The sequence below is a fragment of the Gallinula chloropus genome, assembly GCF_964237585.1.
Source record: "Gallinula chloropus genome assembly, chromosome: 1".
Taxonomy (NCBI): domain Eukaryota; kingdom Metazoa; phylum Chordata; class Aves; order Gruiformes; family Rallidae; genus Gallinula; species Gallinula chloropus.
Genome location: NC_140085.1, coordinates 180,311,201 through 180,331,086, shown reverse-complemented (window position 1 = coordinate 180,331,086; position 19,886 = coordinate 180,311,201). Strand labels below are relative to the sequence as shown.

The 19,886-nt window shown below is 37.2% G+C and overlaps 1 protein-coding gene across 1 annotated transcript in view; it reads left to right on the top strand.

Moving 5' to 3' along the window:
* The window catches only part of VWA8 (von Willebrand factor A domain containing 8), a gene marked incomplete at its 5' end in the record, with an annotated part of 200,100 nt that overhangs the window by 50,403 nt on the left and 129,811 nt on the right, over positions 1-19,886 (top strand). Inside the window, 6 exons of the mRNA XM_084274913.1 lie at positions 2,796-2,927; positions 4,250-4,384; positions 4,467-4,544; positions 9,863-10,023; positions 11,270-11,383; positions 19,090-19,258. Coding sequence (XP_084131039.1) covers positions 2,796-2,927; positions 4,250-4,384; positions 4,467-4,544; positions 9,863-10,023; positions 11,270-11,383; positions 19,090-19,258 — 789 coding nt within the window. The remainder of the gene's footprint in view (positions 1-2,795; positions 2,928-4,249; positions 4,385-4,466; positions 4,545-9,862; positions 10,024-11,269; positions 11,384-19,089; positions 19,259-19,886) is intronic.

Below are 19,886 nucleotides of genomic sequence, written 5' to 3'. Positions count from 1 at the left end.
GTTGCAAATTTTGGTTTGTGGAAGGATATATTTCTCTTTTTTTCCCCCAAAGTAATCTATAATCTTTGAGGTTTTGCATTAATGAATGCCCTTAGTGCCAATACATACCACTGTAGTGGAATCTTGTCCTTCAGACTCCATCTGTCTGTACTTTCTTGCACTTGCAGTTATTTTGCTTCTTTTGATACACTTCAGGCCTCTTATTCCTTCAAAAATTGTTTCCTTTGTGTGAAGAGAATTTTGAAGAAAGATCAGTTGCCTTTGGATGCTTCTTTTGGATTGCTTTGCTGTCTTGTGGGTTAGCATGGTGGTTTTCTGCAAATACATCTCATTTAAGCTCTCTGTTCCTTTGATCAGCTGGATCGCCAGCGTATTCTTTGCAGTTTCCATGCTGAGATATTACTGATCATTAGGTACTTCAAAGTGGTCAGACTTCCTCTTAAAGTTTGCCTTTTCTCACATGTTTCTGGCATGCAGAATGTGGCCTGATGATTACGGTCTGCCAGACCTCTAACCTTGTTTTTAGTGGCTACTCTTTTCCTTTTTTTCCCCTCTCTTGAACCTGAGGCAGTGAGGCTGCCCGCTCCTTACTTCTGGCTCACCAAATATCTCCCAAACTTTCTTATGCTGAGTGTTCTCAGTAATTGTCCTTCCAAGCCACAAATATTTTTTTTTCCTTTGCAGCTATCAAGTTGGACTTTCTAGAGAAGAATTTGGTTCTGGCTCAGGCAGAACCATATAATCATTTAGTTTGGAAAAGACCTTTAAGATCCTCAAGTCCTACTGTAAACCTAACGCTGCCAAGTACACCACTAAACCACATCTGTAAGCACCACATCTACACGTCTCTTAAATACCTCCAGGGATGGTGACTCAACCACTTCCCTGAGCAGAAGTGTGTTTAATGTGTTGTAAATCCATTTCATGCCACTCTCTGGTTTTGTATCAAGCCATCGTAGTTCTAAATGAAAAACTGCGTCCAAGAGACCTGTCCTACTCTGAAAACCACAATGTTCTTGTTTGCTGCTTCTGTCCAGGTGCAAGCGTGGCAACTTGTGCAATTACTAAATTATCCAATTTAGCAGCATTTCCATGCTTACATGTGATTAGTTCAAATTCTACAAATTCAGTTAAATGGATTCAAGTGGTATAAATTCAGTAAGGATCTGCCCAGAGATCGATATCTGTCTTTCACTGTCGTGATCTGTGGTCTAAAAGGCCAGCTGCAGAACCTTCAACAACATTTTAAGGGGGGATACACACCAAAATAAAAAAAAAAAAAAATGAAAAAACACCTCAGAAATTTTAGATTGTCAAGACTTGTGTGTACAAGGTCTGCTGCTGCTGTTTCCAAATCTTCCATGTTTGAATCAGAGGCTGCTGGTGCATATAATCTTGCTTCCCCCCACAGTTATTTTCTTTCATTGGTATCTCATAAAGGGATTTTAGTATATAAACAGTTGGCAGTTTTGTGTGTGAACAGCTTTGGCCCTATCCAAAATGCTATTAACTTAGTAAGACTATTACAATTTACTAATGAACATGGGAGTGAGAACATCTGTAGTTCATTTCACAGAATCATTGTTGGAGCATTTCTTAGAATCATAGTTTGAGATAGTACTCAGTAGGCATTCCTGTCCTCTGCTGTTGTTAAACACTTAATGGTATCTGAAGTAGACTCAGCTGTTATAATAAGAATATAATTTGGTGCAGCCCTTTACTAAAGCACATTTATCTTAAATTTCAGTTTAAACATGAAATTTTTGTAAGCTCTTGTTCCAGAATGGGTATTTGTAAAGTGATGAAGAGCCAAAGCATTTGTGTGAATGCATCTCAGTTTTCTTTCTAAACTTTAACAGGCAGTACTGTGGATCCTAATAATAATAAAACAACATGTTTTTTTAATAATTTTACATTAGTGACCTCTGTTTTAAAACAGAATTCTAAAGAGTTGGATAATACTCTTTTTTTCTCAGCTTTCACTCTGTTGAATGAAATGACTGGGTTCAGTAATTTCAGTTAGTGGCTTTTTTGTGCATAGTGCTCTCTGATACAGCTTTTCCTTCCCTAACATAATAGACTTTTTCCAGGATTTAAAAAAAAAATATTTTCATGCTTTGTATATACAGCATAAAAAAGGAGACTGTAATGCTCAAAAGAGGATTTGGAAGACAAATGTCCTCATTTTTGTCCTTGATATACCCAGAACATGCTGAAGGCTTAATTTATACAGGTTGTCCTTGATTTTCATTGTATGATAAGGCTATGGAGCTAAGTAAACATAGTGTTTGATGGTTATTGGTAGACAGATGTTTGAATGTGCAGTTGGCTATAATGACCTGCAGAGATAGGTGATCTATTATTACACACGCTAAAGGCTGTCATCCCTTTCTCTTACTATTTCAGTCTGTCAGGCTAAGTCTTGGCAAAGTCACCATATGACACTTTCACTTTACATCTATCAGTAGGGTCAGAATAAGTAAATGACATACACTCTTTTTGCTTTGGTTTTAAGTGTAAAGTATGTAGGGCATTGATAATGTGAACACAGGCATGTGAAGTGAAAGTTGAAGTGCAGATTTCAGGAGTCACAGAATCGTAGAATAGCAGGTTGGAAGGGACCTCCACAAGGATTAATCGTACAATCACAGAACAGATTGGGTTGGAAGGGACTTTAAAAATCATCTAGGTCCATCCCCATATCTTCAGTATGCCTATGGCCCAGTTTTCAGAACAAATAATTTTAAACTCAGTAAGATGTATTTAATAATTTCCCACACCCTTTAATTCATCAGCGTTTTGAGCTTCGAGATTCAGAAAGCCGCTTGCTTCCCAAAAGGATTACGAAAGTAGAAAGTGTACATGGAAATAAACCCTTCAAGGCGGATGTCACTGTGCAGATTGGTGACAAAGAAGTAACATTCCAGGTATGAATTTACATATTCATCAAACTCTTTATATTTTTAGATATTACCTTGTTTTCATCTCATTGAGAATTTGACACTTAGACTTGAGACAAAACCTCATTTGCATTGCGTATTTTGTTGGTAGTGTAACGTCATATTTATTAAAGAAGCATTTAGGTACTGGAATATTAGATTATGGACACAGAAGACTTTATTTCTAGTTAAACCTGTACTTTCCTACATGATTCATTTAAGTTTCTTGTGTTAAATGCTAAAGGTTGGACGAAAGAAAAGCCTCTAAATTTCATATTTAAAAAATTGGATTAGAATAACGGAGTACTTGTGATGCCCTTGGTGCTGCTTTCCCTTTTACTTTTAATAAAAACACTAGTCTGTCTTTGTCTACACTTCAAATAAAATCTAATGAGGGCTTGGTAATGTTCCGACACAGGATGTTGGGAAAATGGAACAAAAGTAATCACATCAAATGTGATTAGTTTGAGTTTCTTCCAGTGAAGTTTATGACCTGCTAGGTGGTGAAACAAGGCCTTGTTCAGGAAACAGATGCTGATCTGAGAATTTGAAGCTAATGTTGAATTTGGAGAGTCTAGAGAGCCTGTAAATAAGGTGAATTAGTGAGAGTCAGAGAGAAATCATGTTAACAGTGGTGAGGAATATCCTCAGAGAGGTTGTACCATGACAAAGTGAAAAGGGGAACAGCAGCAAATGGGAATTTATCAGAAAAAGGTGAGTCTGTAGAGACCCAATTCAACTGTTTTCTGAGGGGAGGATTTTTGCTTTCATTTGATGTGTAGGTGATGCCTTCTGAAAAGATGTTTGCAAAATCTCTGGGGACAGGAGTATAAGGAGTTTGAAGATGAAACCATTCCCAGACTAGAATAGGAAATGGAAACGGAGCAGCTCCCTTAATGTGAGGAGGGATTGAAACTCCCCAAAGTTCTTGTCGAAGTAGCTCTGTTGGATTTCATGACACAACACAAATTGCTTCTACTCTCCCATGTTTCTCTGATGAGTGATCAATATTAGTGATTTTTGTATTTTGTCTCTACCACAGACAGCCTGAAGTTCTTTTCAGACCCCAATGTTATAATTGAATTAGTTCATATTTTCTTAGTTTTCATGAAGAGTAGGTGCAAGAGGTTGTCTGTTGGAAATTATAAGATTTAATGTTTATAAGTGAAAGATCTAGGTTTGATGGATGGCAATCATCAACAAAATACCACGGTAGTTTTGAAGGTATGTAACGCAGGGCACACAAAGCCCGGAGTTGTGACAGTGTAGCTTACTTAGTATTTCTTTTTAATCACTGTTTTTCCTTACAGGTTCCAGCAGGGACTGGGCTATTAAAAAAGCGTCCTCGATCAGATACTTTCATCAGGACTTCCAGCCATAATCGACTGTTGGCAGAAATGATGCAGTCTCACATGGTTAAAGATATGTGCTTAATTGGAGGAAAAGTAAGAAATTGCATTTTTCTTCTTCTGCCTTTCTCACGTTCCTTAAATTGTAATCTAGGTCTTATCTTTTTAAACTTTTTAGGGCTGTGGGAAAACAGTTATTGCTAAGGAGTTTGCTGATATCCTGGGATACAGTATAGAACCCATCATGCTGTACCAGGTGAGTAAAATATCTGTTGATGATCGTGCTTTAAGTATAATCCAAAATGCAATATAAAGATACCGATTCTTTGTGTATGTTCTGTCTCAGTGATGTTAAAGCTGCAGATGTTTTTGTTTGTGTACAGCTGCAGCTTTTAGAATCACTGATATAGGTTAGAAGAAGAAAATACAGCAAAGCTTTCCAAGCTGATAATGCTGTCTGGTCATTATAGAGCAATTTTGCGCTCTCTGTTACAATACTAATCTAAAAAGTTCTTCTTATTGCAGGTCTAAACAGTGAGGATATTGTGCAGCAATATAGATAATACAGTGTTAATACATGTAAACTAACCCTGATGCTGCTTTCCTTTGGATTTACTGACTTTGTTGTGAGTGTGAAAGACAGGTCATCTAAAGCAAACGTAAGGAAAACCATTTAGCACGGTGGTCTGTCTTGCTGCAGACAACTAGCAACTCATTCTGTGATGAAGCATGACTGAGTGCCATACAGAAAACTTTGTCTTTTGTGTCTCCTTTTCAGATTTTGTTTCCCTTTTGAAGTATGTTTCCTGCCTTTAGGTCAGCGTGGTGACCGCTTGCAATTTCATGTGTGGTCAATGCCTCCGGAAGGCCTTTTGTCTGTCTGTCAGGGTTTTTTTCCTTTTTTTCCTTTTTTGTTTGTTTGTTTTGGTTTGTTTTGCTTGTCCATGTGCTATTTAATCATATAATGAAATTCTCCATTACCAACACTATTTTTTGTTATTATTGTGGTAGAAGGTTTCCTTATTGTATTGCAAATACATAATGGGGTTTATGTTACTGGGGAGTTTTTTAAAATTATTTCTCATGTTCCGTAGGCTTTATCTTTCTTCTGGGTTTTGTTTTGGGTTTTTTAATGTGTCCCTTCTCTCAAGATTGCCTAATATTGTCTTATGTGTATATTTTTTCTGATGCCTAACGTGGAATTTTAAAAAACATCAAAAATTCTGTGACACCTTTTTGTTCAGTATGGCGATGGCAGCTGTGGTAAGACTGTGTTGTAGAGGTTAGAAGATGAAGTTCCATGTTGAAAAGTGCTGCATCCTAGATACCTAAAATGAGGTCTGGTGTTTAATATATACATATTGCATATGATGAATAGTAAGTTCATTATTCATAGGTGCTATTGCAAACAGACAGTAATCTGCTTCCACCATTAGCCTAATTGTTGCTAATTTATTTATCTTGTGTCTTAGCGCAGATGCAGCTTTAAAGATAAATTTGGGGTGAGGTGTGCGTTAACGCTGTTTGAGATGGCAGTTGATGTGGCTGTTACAGGGTAAAATGGCAAGAAGGAAGAACTGGAGGAGTCTTAAGGGTGTCCATGGGCTTTGGTGGCAAGGAGCTTCTTGTTGTAGCTGCATTTTTCATCAGTTGGAGGAAGCAATTTACAGTAATTGAAAAAGTAAGGGTAGAGTCAATGTTTTTACTGAGTAAAATGTAAAGTTTGTGTTTAAAAAAAATTAACATAGGAGTAGTAGTAATAGCTCCAGGAAGGTTGGATGTGCAGAATAATCAGGGGATGAAGGTTTTGGAGCTGTCAGTTATCTCAGAGCATGGTAAAGATGGCACAGCGGGGCTGCTGTGTGTTCTACAGCTTTTCCCTTTGATTTTATCCAGGCTGTGCTTCAGGCTTTCTCACAGCAGCAGAATTTTTTTGCAAACCCCAAGCTCTGTCAGGCTTAGCTGTGATATCCCATAGCCAGTGGTCACTCAGTATGTGTTTGGAAAAAAATTGTCAGTCTTAGATTGTGATACACTTTACCTCATGACATGAACTGAAAAATGGCAAGATTAAAAAGTAGAATGAATGAATTTGCTAGCTTTTCACAGTTAGGGATCACACATGTAAGGTTTTCTCCATAACCCTGAGGAATGAAAACACTCTGAAACAAAATATGAAGTCAGGAGTCTCCCATGACCTTGTGAGCCACAACACACCAAATATCACTGGATTTACAGTTGTAAGTGATAATTGGCAGTGCTGCAGGGGAATATTAGCATCAGATTTAATGCAATATATTGGTCTCTTTCTTCCATCTCTTCACTGAACTTCCTTCCTTCACTGTACCAAACCATTCCTTTGGTTTCTCCAGGGTTTGATCAAGATCAAGTTCGAAGGGTTTTTATAAAGACTGGGTTTGGTGGTATCAAACAGTATTGCTAAGGCAAATAAGTTACTGTGAGCTTATTACTGTAAATTTTTGTGTAGACAACTATGTAAGATCCACATGTGTATCTATACATATAGGTATTTCCTGTGTACAATGCCTTAGTCTCAAAAGTTTTTAGAGGAAGTGATTTATTAAAAAATGATTGAATGTAGCTGTGCTGATAAATTTTAAGAACACATTTGTTTTTCTTAAAATATGTCATATCAGGGGCTTTAATAAGATAAGAGGATAAATTAATGACATTTTAAATTAAATGTAAAATTTAAAATGTTAAATTTATTAACACAAAGTAATTCAGCAATGAAGTTTGATAATGCTGTAAATTTAGCAGCTTTGTCTACTTTGGTTCAAAATGTGTCTTTTTGACTTTCTGAGAGACACTGTATTGTCCAAATTCCATTTCCCAAATTGAGGAAGGTTTTATTTGTCCTGTGGTTCATTTTTATTTTCCAGTAATTTCTTTAGGCAGAAAAATAAGTAGTGGAGCACTTATCCTCCATGTGAAGGAATTGCACTGTGAAGAGGTTTTTTTAGGGTTTGTGAAGAAATAAATTCTTAGATTATTTATATATGTTGTGCACGGGTATATATGTGCATATATATAATGTTTACGTTTATTTTTTAATATTTATTGAATCACTCTTTCCATCTGAAGTCGATTTAAGGGCTTGAATAGTGTGAAAAGGCATAGCTCTTTATACTGATTTCACAACTTCTGAAAGCTTTGATGTTGTTAGATGAGAATCAAATTTAGCTAAATCAGGGATTCTGAAACCTTCTGAGTACATAGTTCATCTTTAATCCCAACTCAGAGCTCAGTTCCTGTCTCATTTGTGTTATCTGACATCATTATATGGGTTTCTCATACGCAGTTCCATGTAGGCAAACTGCTGACAAAGGAAACTCATCCCGAGCAGGAAAGGTTTGGTTTTAAGCTGTTTCTTAATGCAGTTAAGCAAGAGCAAATGAGAAGCAGCAGCCAGCTAGTCCTTTGTGGACTGTAGCTTAAATTGTTTAAAATAAAACATTTTTCTCTCCCAGAGTTTGAGGGAGAAAAAAGCAGTGTGTGAAGTGATGTTAGAACAGTTTTCTAGCAAATTGTTCCTTTTCTTCCCCAGCAAAAATGTTAAGCACATCACTAGTGTTTGTGTACTCTGATGTTTTTGTTTCTAGGATTTTTTTTCTTTCCTTCTTATTTTTTATGACCTCATAGTTTTTCTTTACAAATTCCTTCCAATTTTTTATTTGAGAAATAATAACAAAATACAAATCCAAATTGGCGTGAAAAGCAGGAAACAGAGACTTTTCACCTCAGAATTGCCAAGATCATGATTAACACTGCAAGCCACGAAAAAAATGGCTAGGTTGGAGGCTTCTATTGCTATAGTTGCTAAAGGGAGCGAAACAGAAGTTGCCCTACCTGTTTTCTTACCTAAACTTCTTTTTTCCCTGTATATGAGATTTTTTAGAAAACAATGCAATGTAAACCACATCAGTTACAATGACTGCTACAAATTAAAATAAGTCTTTTGATTCACAGGTCAATATAATATTGTCAATACTTTTTCCAAAAATAAAAGGGTAAAAAATTCACGTACTTGTATTTACCTCCCCTCAAAGTGGATGGATTTTTAGGCTTAGTCTTATAACACTGTATCTCATAATATGATCATTTAATACTATAAACTAAAAATTGGTTTAGGGTAAATAAACAGAAACAATAAATCACTGGGCAGGTACTTAGCCCTGAAATAAATCCCTTAGAGAAACTCTGCAGGTATTAGTACTTCTTTTTAATGCATCACTTTTTAATTGAATCTCATTCAGCTGTTTAAATTACAAACTAAACATTTTGTATTTCAGAAAATACTTTGCAGCAGGGTACATCTCTGAATTTAATCTCTGGAAAATGAATGCATGGTTCTCGAGTGGCCGTTGGAGATCGAATCATACTGCACCTAGTTTGATTCCTCTAGAGGTGGATTGACAGAGATGTGTTAGTTGAACATTCAGCATTTGCTAGCTACTGAATGCTAATCCTGAAAACACTTACCTTTTCCTCTGGCTTTGATAAAAAGGTGTTACTCTTCTAGCTTTAGTCTAATTCATTAATAAAATGGAAAAGAGTAAACACAGCAGTAAAAAGAAAGCAGAAATACAACAATAAAAACATATTCTGGTGGTGTGGATTTGAATGTGAGGCTTTTAAGTTTTACAAATGTGGAAACACTGAAGGAACCAGACTTTGTCCTGTTATTTTAAGGCTTTTAAGGAAATGTAGAAGGAGGAAATGATTCAGGCCATATGACGTAATGTGTTCTATTTTTATTCCTCAAAGTTCAAAGGGTTTATAGTTGTGAAAAGGACATATGCAAAAGCTATGGCTACAAGTGAAAATATTTTTCTCATCTGATTTTGGGTTAAGTTGTCTTTCCAGCAGAACCTGAGGAAGGAATTTCATCCTCCAGGTCACAAAATGGCTATTAGGTCATTGTTGTTGTGTTGCTTACCTGTTATAATAGAGCATCTAAAGTCAGCGTGCTGGAGGATATACTGGATTTCGCTTTTGGTTTTGATTTATCCCGGAAGTATTATTTAGTGATATCCTAGGTACTTGTGATATTTTGTGTGTTTACTGGCTTCTTTCTCATTCTGTCCTGTATTCTTCAATGCTTCCATTGCATTTTCATGCTGAGGTGGAATGTCATGCTGGTTTGTATTCAAGATAAATGATGAAATCTTTGCTCTTTCAGGTGACTTCTTTCAGATGAAATAAATTACTCTTCATTGTTCCAGGTGTAAATTGCTGCCCCCTTCTGTACACAAAGCTGTGTACAAGTTGTCATATGCTTGCATTACATTTAAGGGGGGGCTTAAGGGGTCTGGTTTCAAAGAGGTGATATTGGCAAGTCTACAACTTCCAAATACTATTTAACATAGTTTGTGTGCATAGATTCGTGCGTGCATTTCTAATACCCTTTGGAAAAGTAATTGAAGATTTCTTGCTGATCTTTGGGTATATTCAGGAAAAACAGAATGCAGTGTTCTAAGGAAAAAAATATGTACTTGTAGATGAAGAAAACAGAGCCCAAATCTTACTCATCTGTTGAACTGATAATTACAGGATATGACGGCTAGAGATTTGCTACAGCAAAGGTATACCCTTCCTAATGGAGACACTGCTTGGAGACCATCACCACTTGTTACTGCTGCTCTGGAAGGCAGCCTTGTCGTTCTTGATGGCATTCATCGAATTAACCCTGGCACTCTAGCTGTACTTCAAAGGTCAGGATGCGAGCAGGGATGTTGGATGCGCGTGATCTGTTTAGTGAGCACGTACATACTGAGAAATTAAGTTCCTTCTGTTGAACGTGACTTTATAACTTCAAAAATACTTTAAAAGAAATCAAGCTGACATTACATAGAATATGTAATTCCATTAGAATTAATATGTAATTAGAATAATGTAATTATAATTACATGGAATATGTAATGTTACATAGAATATGTAATGTTCGGTGTTTGCATGCTTCAAAGCAGAAGCAGTTCTTCAGTGTCCTCTGTAAATCACTAACAATGCAGGAAATTTCAGCTCTTTGTAAATACAGAATGTAAATTTGAATTGAAGAATGAGCTGGATTTTGCTCTAAGCATATGAAATCTAAAAATCAGTATTATTGGTGGAATGATTTGAAAATGAGGGCTGTCAGAAAAATTTCGAGTACTTTGCGTTCTGCTTCTAAATAAAATGCAGTCATTACAGTTATATGTAAGAGTGTGCTTTTTATTGATTGCAGAGAACTCTTTCTAAGCATATAATTCAATAAAAACTAAATTCAACTTTGCAGAATAGAAGTAGTAATAGTAATTACTACGTTAATAATGATCTATACTGTCAGGTCAATTTTTCCTGCTATTTCATGTGCCTGCATTGTGTGTTGCCTTTTGCAAACTTAAGTGGCATCACCAGCTTTAAAAGTGGTTGTAACAAAAACTTGTTGTGCCTTTTAAATTATATATATATATATACACACACACACTGACACACAGAAGGGTAGAAGAGAGAATAATACTTGCCTGTTGGGGGTTTTTTTCCCCTTTTTAATTGGTCTATATTTGCCTTCTGATTTTTCTTCTGACTCATGCATGTGTTATATCTAACTAGGGTTAAAAAAAATAAAATCCAGGCCTGTATGTTACTCATTAAAGCTGGCTGAAATATATTGCTATTAAGGTATATTACTTGGTATAAGTTTAACAAAATGGCTATTTCATGCCATTTATGCATTTTTTTATTTTTCTTTTTCTTACTGTCCCTATTTAAACTAAGATGACTAACAGGCTATGCTCTGAAACAGTTTTATTATGTGTATTATTTTATCTCCACATCTGGATGCATCTTAAATCGGTATAATTTTTTTTTCTTTTAATATCACCTGTATTGACTGAGGTAGTTTTTAAACAAGTGGTAGTTGATACAAGTGTTTTTAAAAGTGATCAAAGGCTAGATAAACCTTATCCTTTTTTTCAGACTAATACATGACAGAGAACTGACTCTCTATGATGGCACCAGATTGTTAAGGGAGGACAGATACCAAAACTTAAAAGAAGAGTTACAGATCTCTGATGAGAAACTACAGGAAAGGTAAAGTGTCAGATACAACTATGAACTATACAATGCCAACAGCATTACATCAATTCATCGTGTAAAGAGCTTAATGTCTTCTTTTTTTTCTTTTTTTTTCCAAAAATATAATGCAAAATGCTTCTCTTCTAAATTGATGCCTTCTAATCACTAAGAAGTATATTTTAAACATTGGTTATGTCATGATCTTTTGTTTTGTTTTGTGACATGAGAAAATTATATCCTGTTTAGAATGCTTGAACTAAAAGGAAGCCACTCAATATCCTTTAAGAGAAAGAGTTAGAAATTGAAGAGAAGTGTTAAGTACATAATAACATAGATAAAAAGGTATATAATATTTGATTCTGGCACATTTTATTAAGAATGTTGGAAAATTGTGCTAAATTGTCGTTAAATCCAACTTGTAACTTTCTTTTGTCTTATTAGCTAGAAAGCTGGTATTTAATTTACAACTAATATGGGGCAGGAAATCCTAAGGATGGGTTGGGACTCATTATGCTTAGTCTTTTTGTTTCTTCACTTCCACTTGTCTGCCAGAAACATTCCACAGATAGAAATGTTTTCTGCTCCTCTGATGGCCATACGTAATACATAATCAAACCCTGCTGACTGGTTCTAGGTAATGGGAGGGGCATTGCTGAGTGTGTGTCAAAACAAATGCAGTCAGACATTCAGTAGTATATAAGGAGTTGGAAATACTGTGATTCTTCAATAGCTCTTACCACTGAAAACACAGCTGAAGCTTTTATGTCAGATGTCATATTTACACTGCAGAGTGTGCATGTGCTCAAACTCTGAAGAGGCCTTATCTGTTATAGTAGTAGGCATTCATGAGGTACCACTCCATTTCTCTTGATTGTCTCACTGAATGCAATTTTTTCTTTGACATCCTTCATAGTCTACCCTTTAGAAAAGCTGTTTTTCTTTTTTTTTCCTGGTTGTTTTGTTACTTCTGGTTCTCTTTTGATCCAAAATACTGTAGTTTGGGTTTGGTTTTTTTGGGTTTTTTTTTCAAACCAACACAACACACACAACAAGCTGTAGTTTATGTCTTCCATAGTATTTATTTTCTTTTTTTTTTTTTGTAGGTATTGTTTAATTTAAGCCTACTTCTTATAAATTGTTGGTGAGGCCATACACCCCGCTAGATGGGCATTTCCTGCATTTGTTTTCTGTAGTTCATCACTGAAATATTAGGGACTGTTCTGGATTTTAAGCCCAGACTTTAAAAAGAGAAGCAAAAAAGCTCCAAGGATCGATCCGGGGTGGTATCCCAACTTTGCACTGGTCTTTGTACTTCAAAATAGATCTGGTAGTTGTGTGAATCTCCTTCTCCCTGCTCTGTGTTCATGGTCTTGCCCGAGGTGCTTTCAGGCAGAATGGAAGTGGCTGTGCTTTTTTGCTTACTGTGTGGTACCCTTTAGCTCATGCCAATGTACTCCAAAAGCCTAGAAAATTAATTACATGTTTATCTTCAGTACTTCAGAGCTTCAAAAGAAGCCAGGGTAATGTAATGCAAACATATATCTGCTGCTTTGGTTTTGGCTACGTGCTCCTTGAGGAACTGAAGGTATTCCAGGATCTCACCCTGGTTTTGGTCCCTTATATATTCTGAAAGCATCGCTACCTTTCGCTGACTCCAGGATGCAATGTCAGTAGTTGCTCTTTGATTCCAGCACTGCATTCCTCCCCTGCTGTTCATCCTTTTCAGCAGTAGGTACCAATCACTGCAAGCTTCTGTACCTTCCAGTGTTGCAAAGCAGCTGTGCAGAATTAACCTTTCTCTCTAGGTGCAGCCTCATCAGTTGGTATCTAGGGTGTTGACAGCTGTTTTAAATACAGATTAAGAAAACAAGATGATGCTAACCATCCCTCATTTGCCTACAAGAGAGTGCCTTGTGGAGATATTCTCTAGAATGTGTTCTACCTTGGATTTATTAAGAGATTAGCTGGTAAATTCTTCTAAATCATGATTGTGAGATGCTTGACACAGAGAAATGTCTCTTGCTGTGTGTCAATGGCTGCAGCTAGTCACCTTAGCTATATTTCTGATGTTAGAGCAAGATGAAAAGGGAACATAATTCACCCTGATTTACTGGATTTGACTAAAGTAATTTTGAGACAGTTACACTTTGCCAGGCCTGCAGAATACATGTTGTCATTCCCAGTTCTGCTGGGACTGAATCTGGGATGTTTGATGAGTGGCACATTGAGGCTACTGTTATTTTTCCAATAAGAGAGTTCCCTATGGAAAGCTGTTTCAAGTGTTGTTTGAATCAGGAGATTATTCTAATTTTTTTTTTCTTCCTAAAATCCACTCATTCATCCTTGAATTCTCATTTTCATTTTGGGAATCAATATGGTACATAGAATACATATTATGAAAGTATTTTTTTGTTTTGTTATTAACCTTTTTATGATCTCCCTGATCTCATGCACTAACGCAGCTCTTACAACAAACAGAAGAAGAGGAAAAAACCCATACCAGGATGCACATCAGTGAATGAGTGGAAGTGCATGGCAGTTTTAAATGTCTAAGCAGTCAGGCAGGACCCAAATGAAGTAGCTGAAAATAGTCATGAACAGAAGAGATACAAGATCATGAGAAAAAGGAGTCTTTCTGAAGGATTGGAACTTGAAAGAAAGAAGCCAAAAGCTTCATGAGGCAATTCTTGGATTAGGAGAGGGCAAGGCCATCTTCAGGAGTTCGGAAAAAAGCAATAGGTGAACTCTGGAAGGCAGCTGGAATAGAGAACAGATGCGTTACTGCCATATGTGAGAGAAACCCAGACATGGAGTATGTACTTCCTCCCCTCCATTTGGGTTCTTGATCACAGTGACCATATGTAGTAAAGTTTACAGTTTCTGCCTTCTGTGGTACTTCTGATTGTTCATAAATACAAAAAAACCTCACTGTTACTCTCTGTTCCTGTAATTTGACTCACTGATGAGGCGGCCAGATGCTGTTGTAAGTTACCTAAACACAAATGCATCCTTCGTAATGGAAAAGAACAACTGATAATGCTTTTTAGTAGACTACTTGGACTCAATACTTTCTGAATGGAATTTTGAACCAGAATTTTCACTTAAATCTATTTTAGAGAAAAGGAGCACTATTCCAGACCAACAAGCCAAAACTTCTGTAAACATTTTTTTTTTTGAGTCTGTGTTTGTAAAAGGTTTTGACACACCTGAAGATTTTTCCCATTTTTAAGAGGAGAAAAACTTGAAATATTCACAGAGAAATTTTTGGGGATCCCTTCTTCAGACAAGAAAAGACACATTTTCTACTATGCTTTCATATTTCTATATGAAAGTATTCACTAGTAAAAACCAGTATGAATATGAAAAACAGTATGCCTTTACTTTTTAGTGCTTCAATAGTCATACTCATATGTGTAGTAGAATAGACAGGAGAATACTGCACAATCTATCACTGAATTTCCAACCCTGGTAAGTCAAGAGGTTTTGGGTGTTTTTGAGGTGGGTTTTTTGTTGGGTTTTGTTTTTTTTAAATAAAGGGATGGTATTTCAGATCACAGTATGCTCTAATAGAAATCACATGCCTCCATATGTAAATATAAACTGTATGACAGTAGAGAGTATGAACATGGCAATGTTATTAGCAGGTCTGGACAAAGATTTTTCAGGTTGTTTCCAAGTTTTGCAGGTTGAAATACTATAATTAATAAATTCTGGTTTTAGACAACTTCATTTAAAAGTTTTATTACCTCTGTTAGAGCTAATAAAATATATTAATTTAAACAATGCTAATTATTGCCATCATTACATTTCTATATCTGTCATGCCTACCAGCACTTTTCTGAGAAGGGCTTCAGACTGGTGGGTGCAATAGCTCTGTCAGGACTGACAAGCAGAAGCAGTATGTTTGCCCTTGTGAGATTTTAGAATACTCCTTGGTCTGCTGAAAGCTTATATGCTTACAAGGTAATTAGCAGTGGGCAGGGAGTACTTTTCCTCTGTTCTTTCTTGTGCAAGTTTGCCTGTGGAGTCAACAGTCACCGTGAGATGACGTTCTCTGATTTGAGGGAACTAACTATTTTTATTTGTGAGTTTGAGAAGAAGAGGAAAAAAAAAAAAGCTGCCCTTGAGAAAGTGACAGATGGTCCTCAAAGATCTTTTACGTAGAAGGAAATTATAGCTACTGATTCCTTATTCATTTATTTAGTAATTGTATGATTAGTTTTCCTGAACAGGTTCAGAGATGAAGAGAAAGGGTGTTCAAGTACTGTGCCTACCCAAGATTTTTTCCATACAATTTCTTTTGTAATCATCGATTCCTTCACTGAGAGAGATACCATAAAGGTAGCACACTGCCTTTACATGGTGAGCAGGGAGGTGCTGGTTTGTCTTGTGATGCAGTATTTTACACTGTTTGGGTGGATACTCCCCACCACCACACACACACAGAGCTAAGTCCTTGGTGTGGCAAGCAGAAAGGCAGCTATTACAGGAATATCTAGAAGTAGGTACTGTTCAAAAGCTAAAAGTCTCTCAGAATACATGGGTAGTTTCAATGCCCTACAGACAGTGGATTATTTTCCATCTTACTAGGTTGAAAGGGAACATGCAGTTGATGAAACAAATATAAAATGTGGCAGGGAATGAATTTAGTAAGCAATAAAAGGTTTCAATTGCTTACATTTTCTAGCTTTTGTTCATTTTTTGTTGTGGGTGGGATTTTTTCATTTTAGTGAATTTTCAGATGTGTTATTTTTAGGTTGTGGTGAAGTTTAAGAAAAACAGCAAAAAAACAACTCTCCCATCAGTGTGGTCCTGGCATGTTAACAACTCCTAACTTAAAAAAAAAAAATCTTATTTTGTTATCAGGTGAGATTTATTAAATCATGTGGCAGGAAGAAATGACCAAAGATAGTTTGGTTTTGCAAGGTGACATTAGGAATGCTGTTCTGCATTGGCTTTTATTTTTGGGGGGGATGGTGGTAGTGGTGGTGGTTGTTTGCTTGTTGTTTTCCAAGAGAAGCTTCAGCTGCTCAGAACCATGTGTCAATAACTAGAAAATCTTTCACCCTGCGCAGACTGTGTTCTGATCTTCCTCTCGAGAGCAGCGGCAGTAATCCTTGGTTGGAATTAAATGCTGCTGTCAAAAGAAGGACACACATATTATTAGGAGAGTGCTCTGCTAGCTGTGTTGTCAGTAAACATTTAATAGAAGGATAGAGACTCTTTGTATTAATCAACTAACACCAAATCTTCCCACTGTGTTTGATGCTCATTAATTTAAAAGGTGTCAAGTTTTTAACAAGATACACTTACATGGCCTTCATCTGCAAAGAACAACAGATGTCAAGGATTTCTTTATAAATATAGCTCCATGTAGCAGCTCCATATTATGTTTCTTAGGAGTTTTGATCTGTAATATGATGGAACAACTTTGAAGCTCTTTGGTTGCACTGATGGAAGCTGGGAACTTTCAGAGCATTGCAGGGTTGAGTCATTTGTGGCATTTGTTTTAGTAATACACTTAGCTTGATGTTTTCAACATTGCAAACATCAGTCCAAACAACAGGGTTTTGAAGTAGCCAAATAGTTTAATTCATGTTTACAAACTGGAAAGCTACAGCAGTGATGTTGTGATGTGTCCAAGTCTAAAGAGTACGTCAGTGACTTGAAGTGATACCACTGAGTTCGCTTGCCCTGATTTTGCATCTCCTCTCATCCCACTTTTCCCCATGGCCTCCCTGGCTGTTCCCACCATGTCCTTCAAGTCAGGGAGTGAAGTGGTGGTGGTACAAGAGAAATGTGTTCCATTTACTAGGGTAAGGTGACTGCTGCTTGTGCTCTTTTGTGGTATTTCTGAAGAATTGATCCTTTGAATTTGGTGGGTTTCTTTGGAAGGCTGTTTTTCTTCTTAGTAACTGGGAGGAGGTAAGTCTGGAAGCAGACTTATTTATCCTATCTAGGAAATATTTTCTTCTATAATAAGGTTGACCTCCTTTTAAGCTTAGTGACAGGGACATTCCCATTGGTTCCTCTTTCATGTGATGTTTTCAGACATCTATTTCTATTTTTATCAATCAGGGAGTAGCTTCTAGGCTTATGACTTTCAGCTGAGAATAACTCATGCTACCCTGCCCGTGTTTGCTTTGATACAAGAGACTGTTTGCTATAAGCCCTCTGTGTCACAGGTTTATTGCTGTGATGAACAGATGAGCCAACTATACAGTAGATATGTTAATTCATGTTTAATGGTCATAGTCTGTCTTTGATTTTCTTGCTTATGCCACTGTTCACCACCTCAGTTTAACCAAGAAGAATACTTGCCTCCAAGTGTTCTTATTTTCTGATTTCAAATTCAGAAAATGACATGATAATGGGCATATCTAGCAATATAAGCTATCTAATTTAATTTAACTTGCTTTTTCCAAATAAACATTTCCTATTTTAAGAAGAGTACCATGAAGTTATTGCTGAAAAAAGGTCCTCCTTGCACAATTTGACTGGTTTTTGTAGTTGACTTGTTCCTGTCTATTATTTCTGCTGCTTCTAGGCATGGTGCAGTTGTGATTGATGAGTACCCATGAATTCCCAGTGCAATGAGGTGATAATATTACATAGATAAGGCAGATAAAAGATGTGAAGAAGGCAAAGATACCCAAAGCCAAGACAGCGGTCTTCTATTGCCCTAATGCATGCTGCTAGAATTTGTGTATATAAGACCGTGTTGATCATAGTAAGCTCCTGGTATCTTCCATGGAATCACATAGGCAGGTGTCTCAGAGGCTGTGGGTCCAGAAAGGGATTAACAAATTTGTGGGTAAAGAGATTAAAGCCAACAGAGCTCTACTCTCCAGTGTCCTTGAAGATCTGATTGTGAATGCTGGGAGAGTATGAGAGAAACAGACTACTGGTAGCAACTGGGCTTATGTATGTGCTTTCCTCAAGGAGTATCTTCAGCTGTTGTAGTCGGAGACAGAGCATGTAGCTGGAGGGGCAGATTGCAGTACCCGGTAGGGTGTTTCTTAAATGCTTTTAAGTCTTAATCTGCTGTTGGAGGGACCTGTTTTTCCCTATGCTGACTCTTAAATGAGCTAAGGGTGAAGTTGTTCTTTGAAGTATAACTTTCAGGGATACTATGAAGTTAGGCATATTAAGCCCACCCCAAGAGTCTAGGGCCACAAAGAGCAGCAGTAAGGGGACTGTTCCTAAAAAGTACCTAAATTGGCTCCTCATGGTATCTAGGCCAATCTCTGCAGTGTCATCCTTTCTGTCAGTCTAACTGAGTAGAAGTTACTCACTGCTGCAGCTCCAGTAGATCTTGTTCTCTCCCGAGTTTGCCTGTGAGACATCCTACTTTAGGTAAAGCACTGGTACAATCTGTCACATGAGTGGGATGTGTCCGTTTCAGACATACAAACCAGTCAACAGTAGCTTAGCTGCTGGTATTTGTTCATCTTGAGGCATACAGGTCTTGTTGCAGATGAAGACTCTTGGGTGCCCTTCGAAGCATAAAAAATTATAAATTTGTAAATCTGTAACTCACATTATGCAGTTCTTGTCTTTTTTTTTTTTAAATAAAGTTGCATTGCAAATGGTGTGAATAGGCTGTGATATGATTCAGTACAATATTATTTTTTTTCCCATCTGTTGTAAGCTACATTTGATATTCACTGCTTAAACCAGGTAACACATGTTTTAAACTCTTTTTTTGGCTTTTTTTGCAGGTCTATCTTTCCTATCCACCCCTCTTTCAGAATAGTGGTCTTAGCAGAACCTCCTGTCATTGGAAGTAGTACACAGCAGTGGCTGGGTCCAGAGTTTCTGACGCTGTTTCTTTTTCATAATGTCCGATCTTTAAGCAAGAGTGAAGAACTTCAAATCATTAAAGAAATGGTAAGTGCGTTCGGTATGTTAAGCACTATGGCTGTTAATTTGACTGTTAGGTGACAGCCAGCTGAACATGAGCCAGCAGTGTGCCCAGGTGGCCAAGAAGGCCAATGGCATCCTGGCTTGTGTAAGGAATAGTGTGACCAGCTAGAGCAGGGAAGTGATAGTTCCGTTATACTCAGCTCTGGTGAGGGCACATCTTGAGTACTCTGCTCGGTTTTAGGCCCCTCACTACAGGAAGGATGTTGAGATGTTGGAGCGCATCCTGAGGAGGGCGACAAAGCTGGTGAAGGGTCTTTACACAAGTCCTTTGTGGAACAGCTAATGGAGCTGGGGCTTTTTAGTCTGGAGAAAAGGAGGCTGAGGGGAGACCTTATCGATCTCTACAGCTACCTGCAAGGAGGTTGCAGAGATTTTGGGGTTGGTCTCTTCTCTCTAGTGACAAGCAATAAGACAAGAGGGAATGGTTTGAAATTGCACCAGGAGAGATTTAGGTTAGATCTCAGGAAGAATTTCTTTACTGAAAGGGTTGTCAAGCATTGCAATAGGCTGCCCAGAGAGGTGGTGGAGTCACCGACCCTGGAGGTATTTAAAAGGCGTATAGATGAAGTCCTTAACAATGTGATCTAGAGGT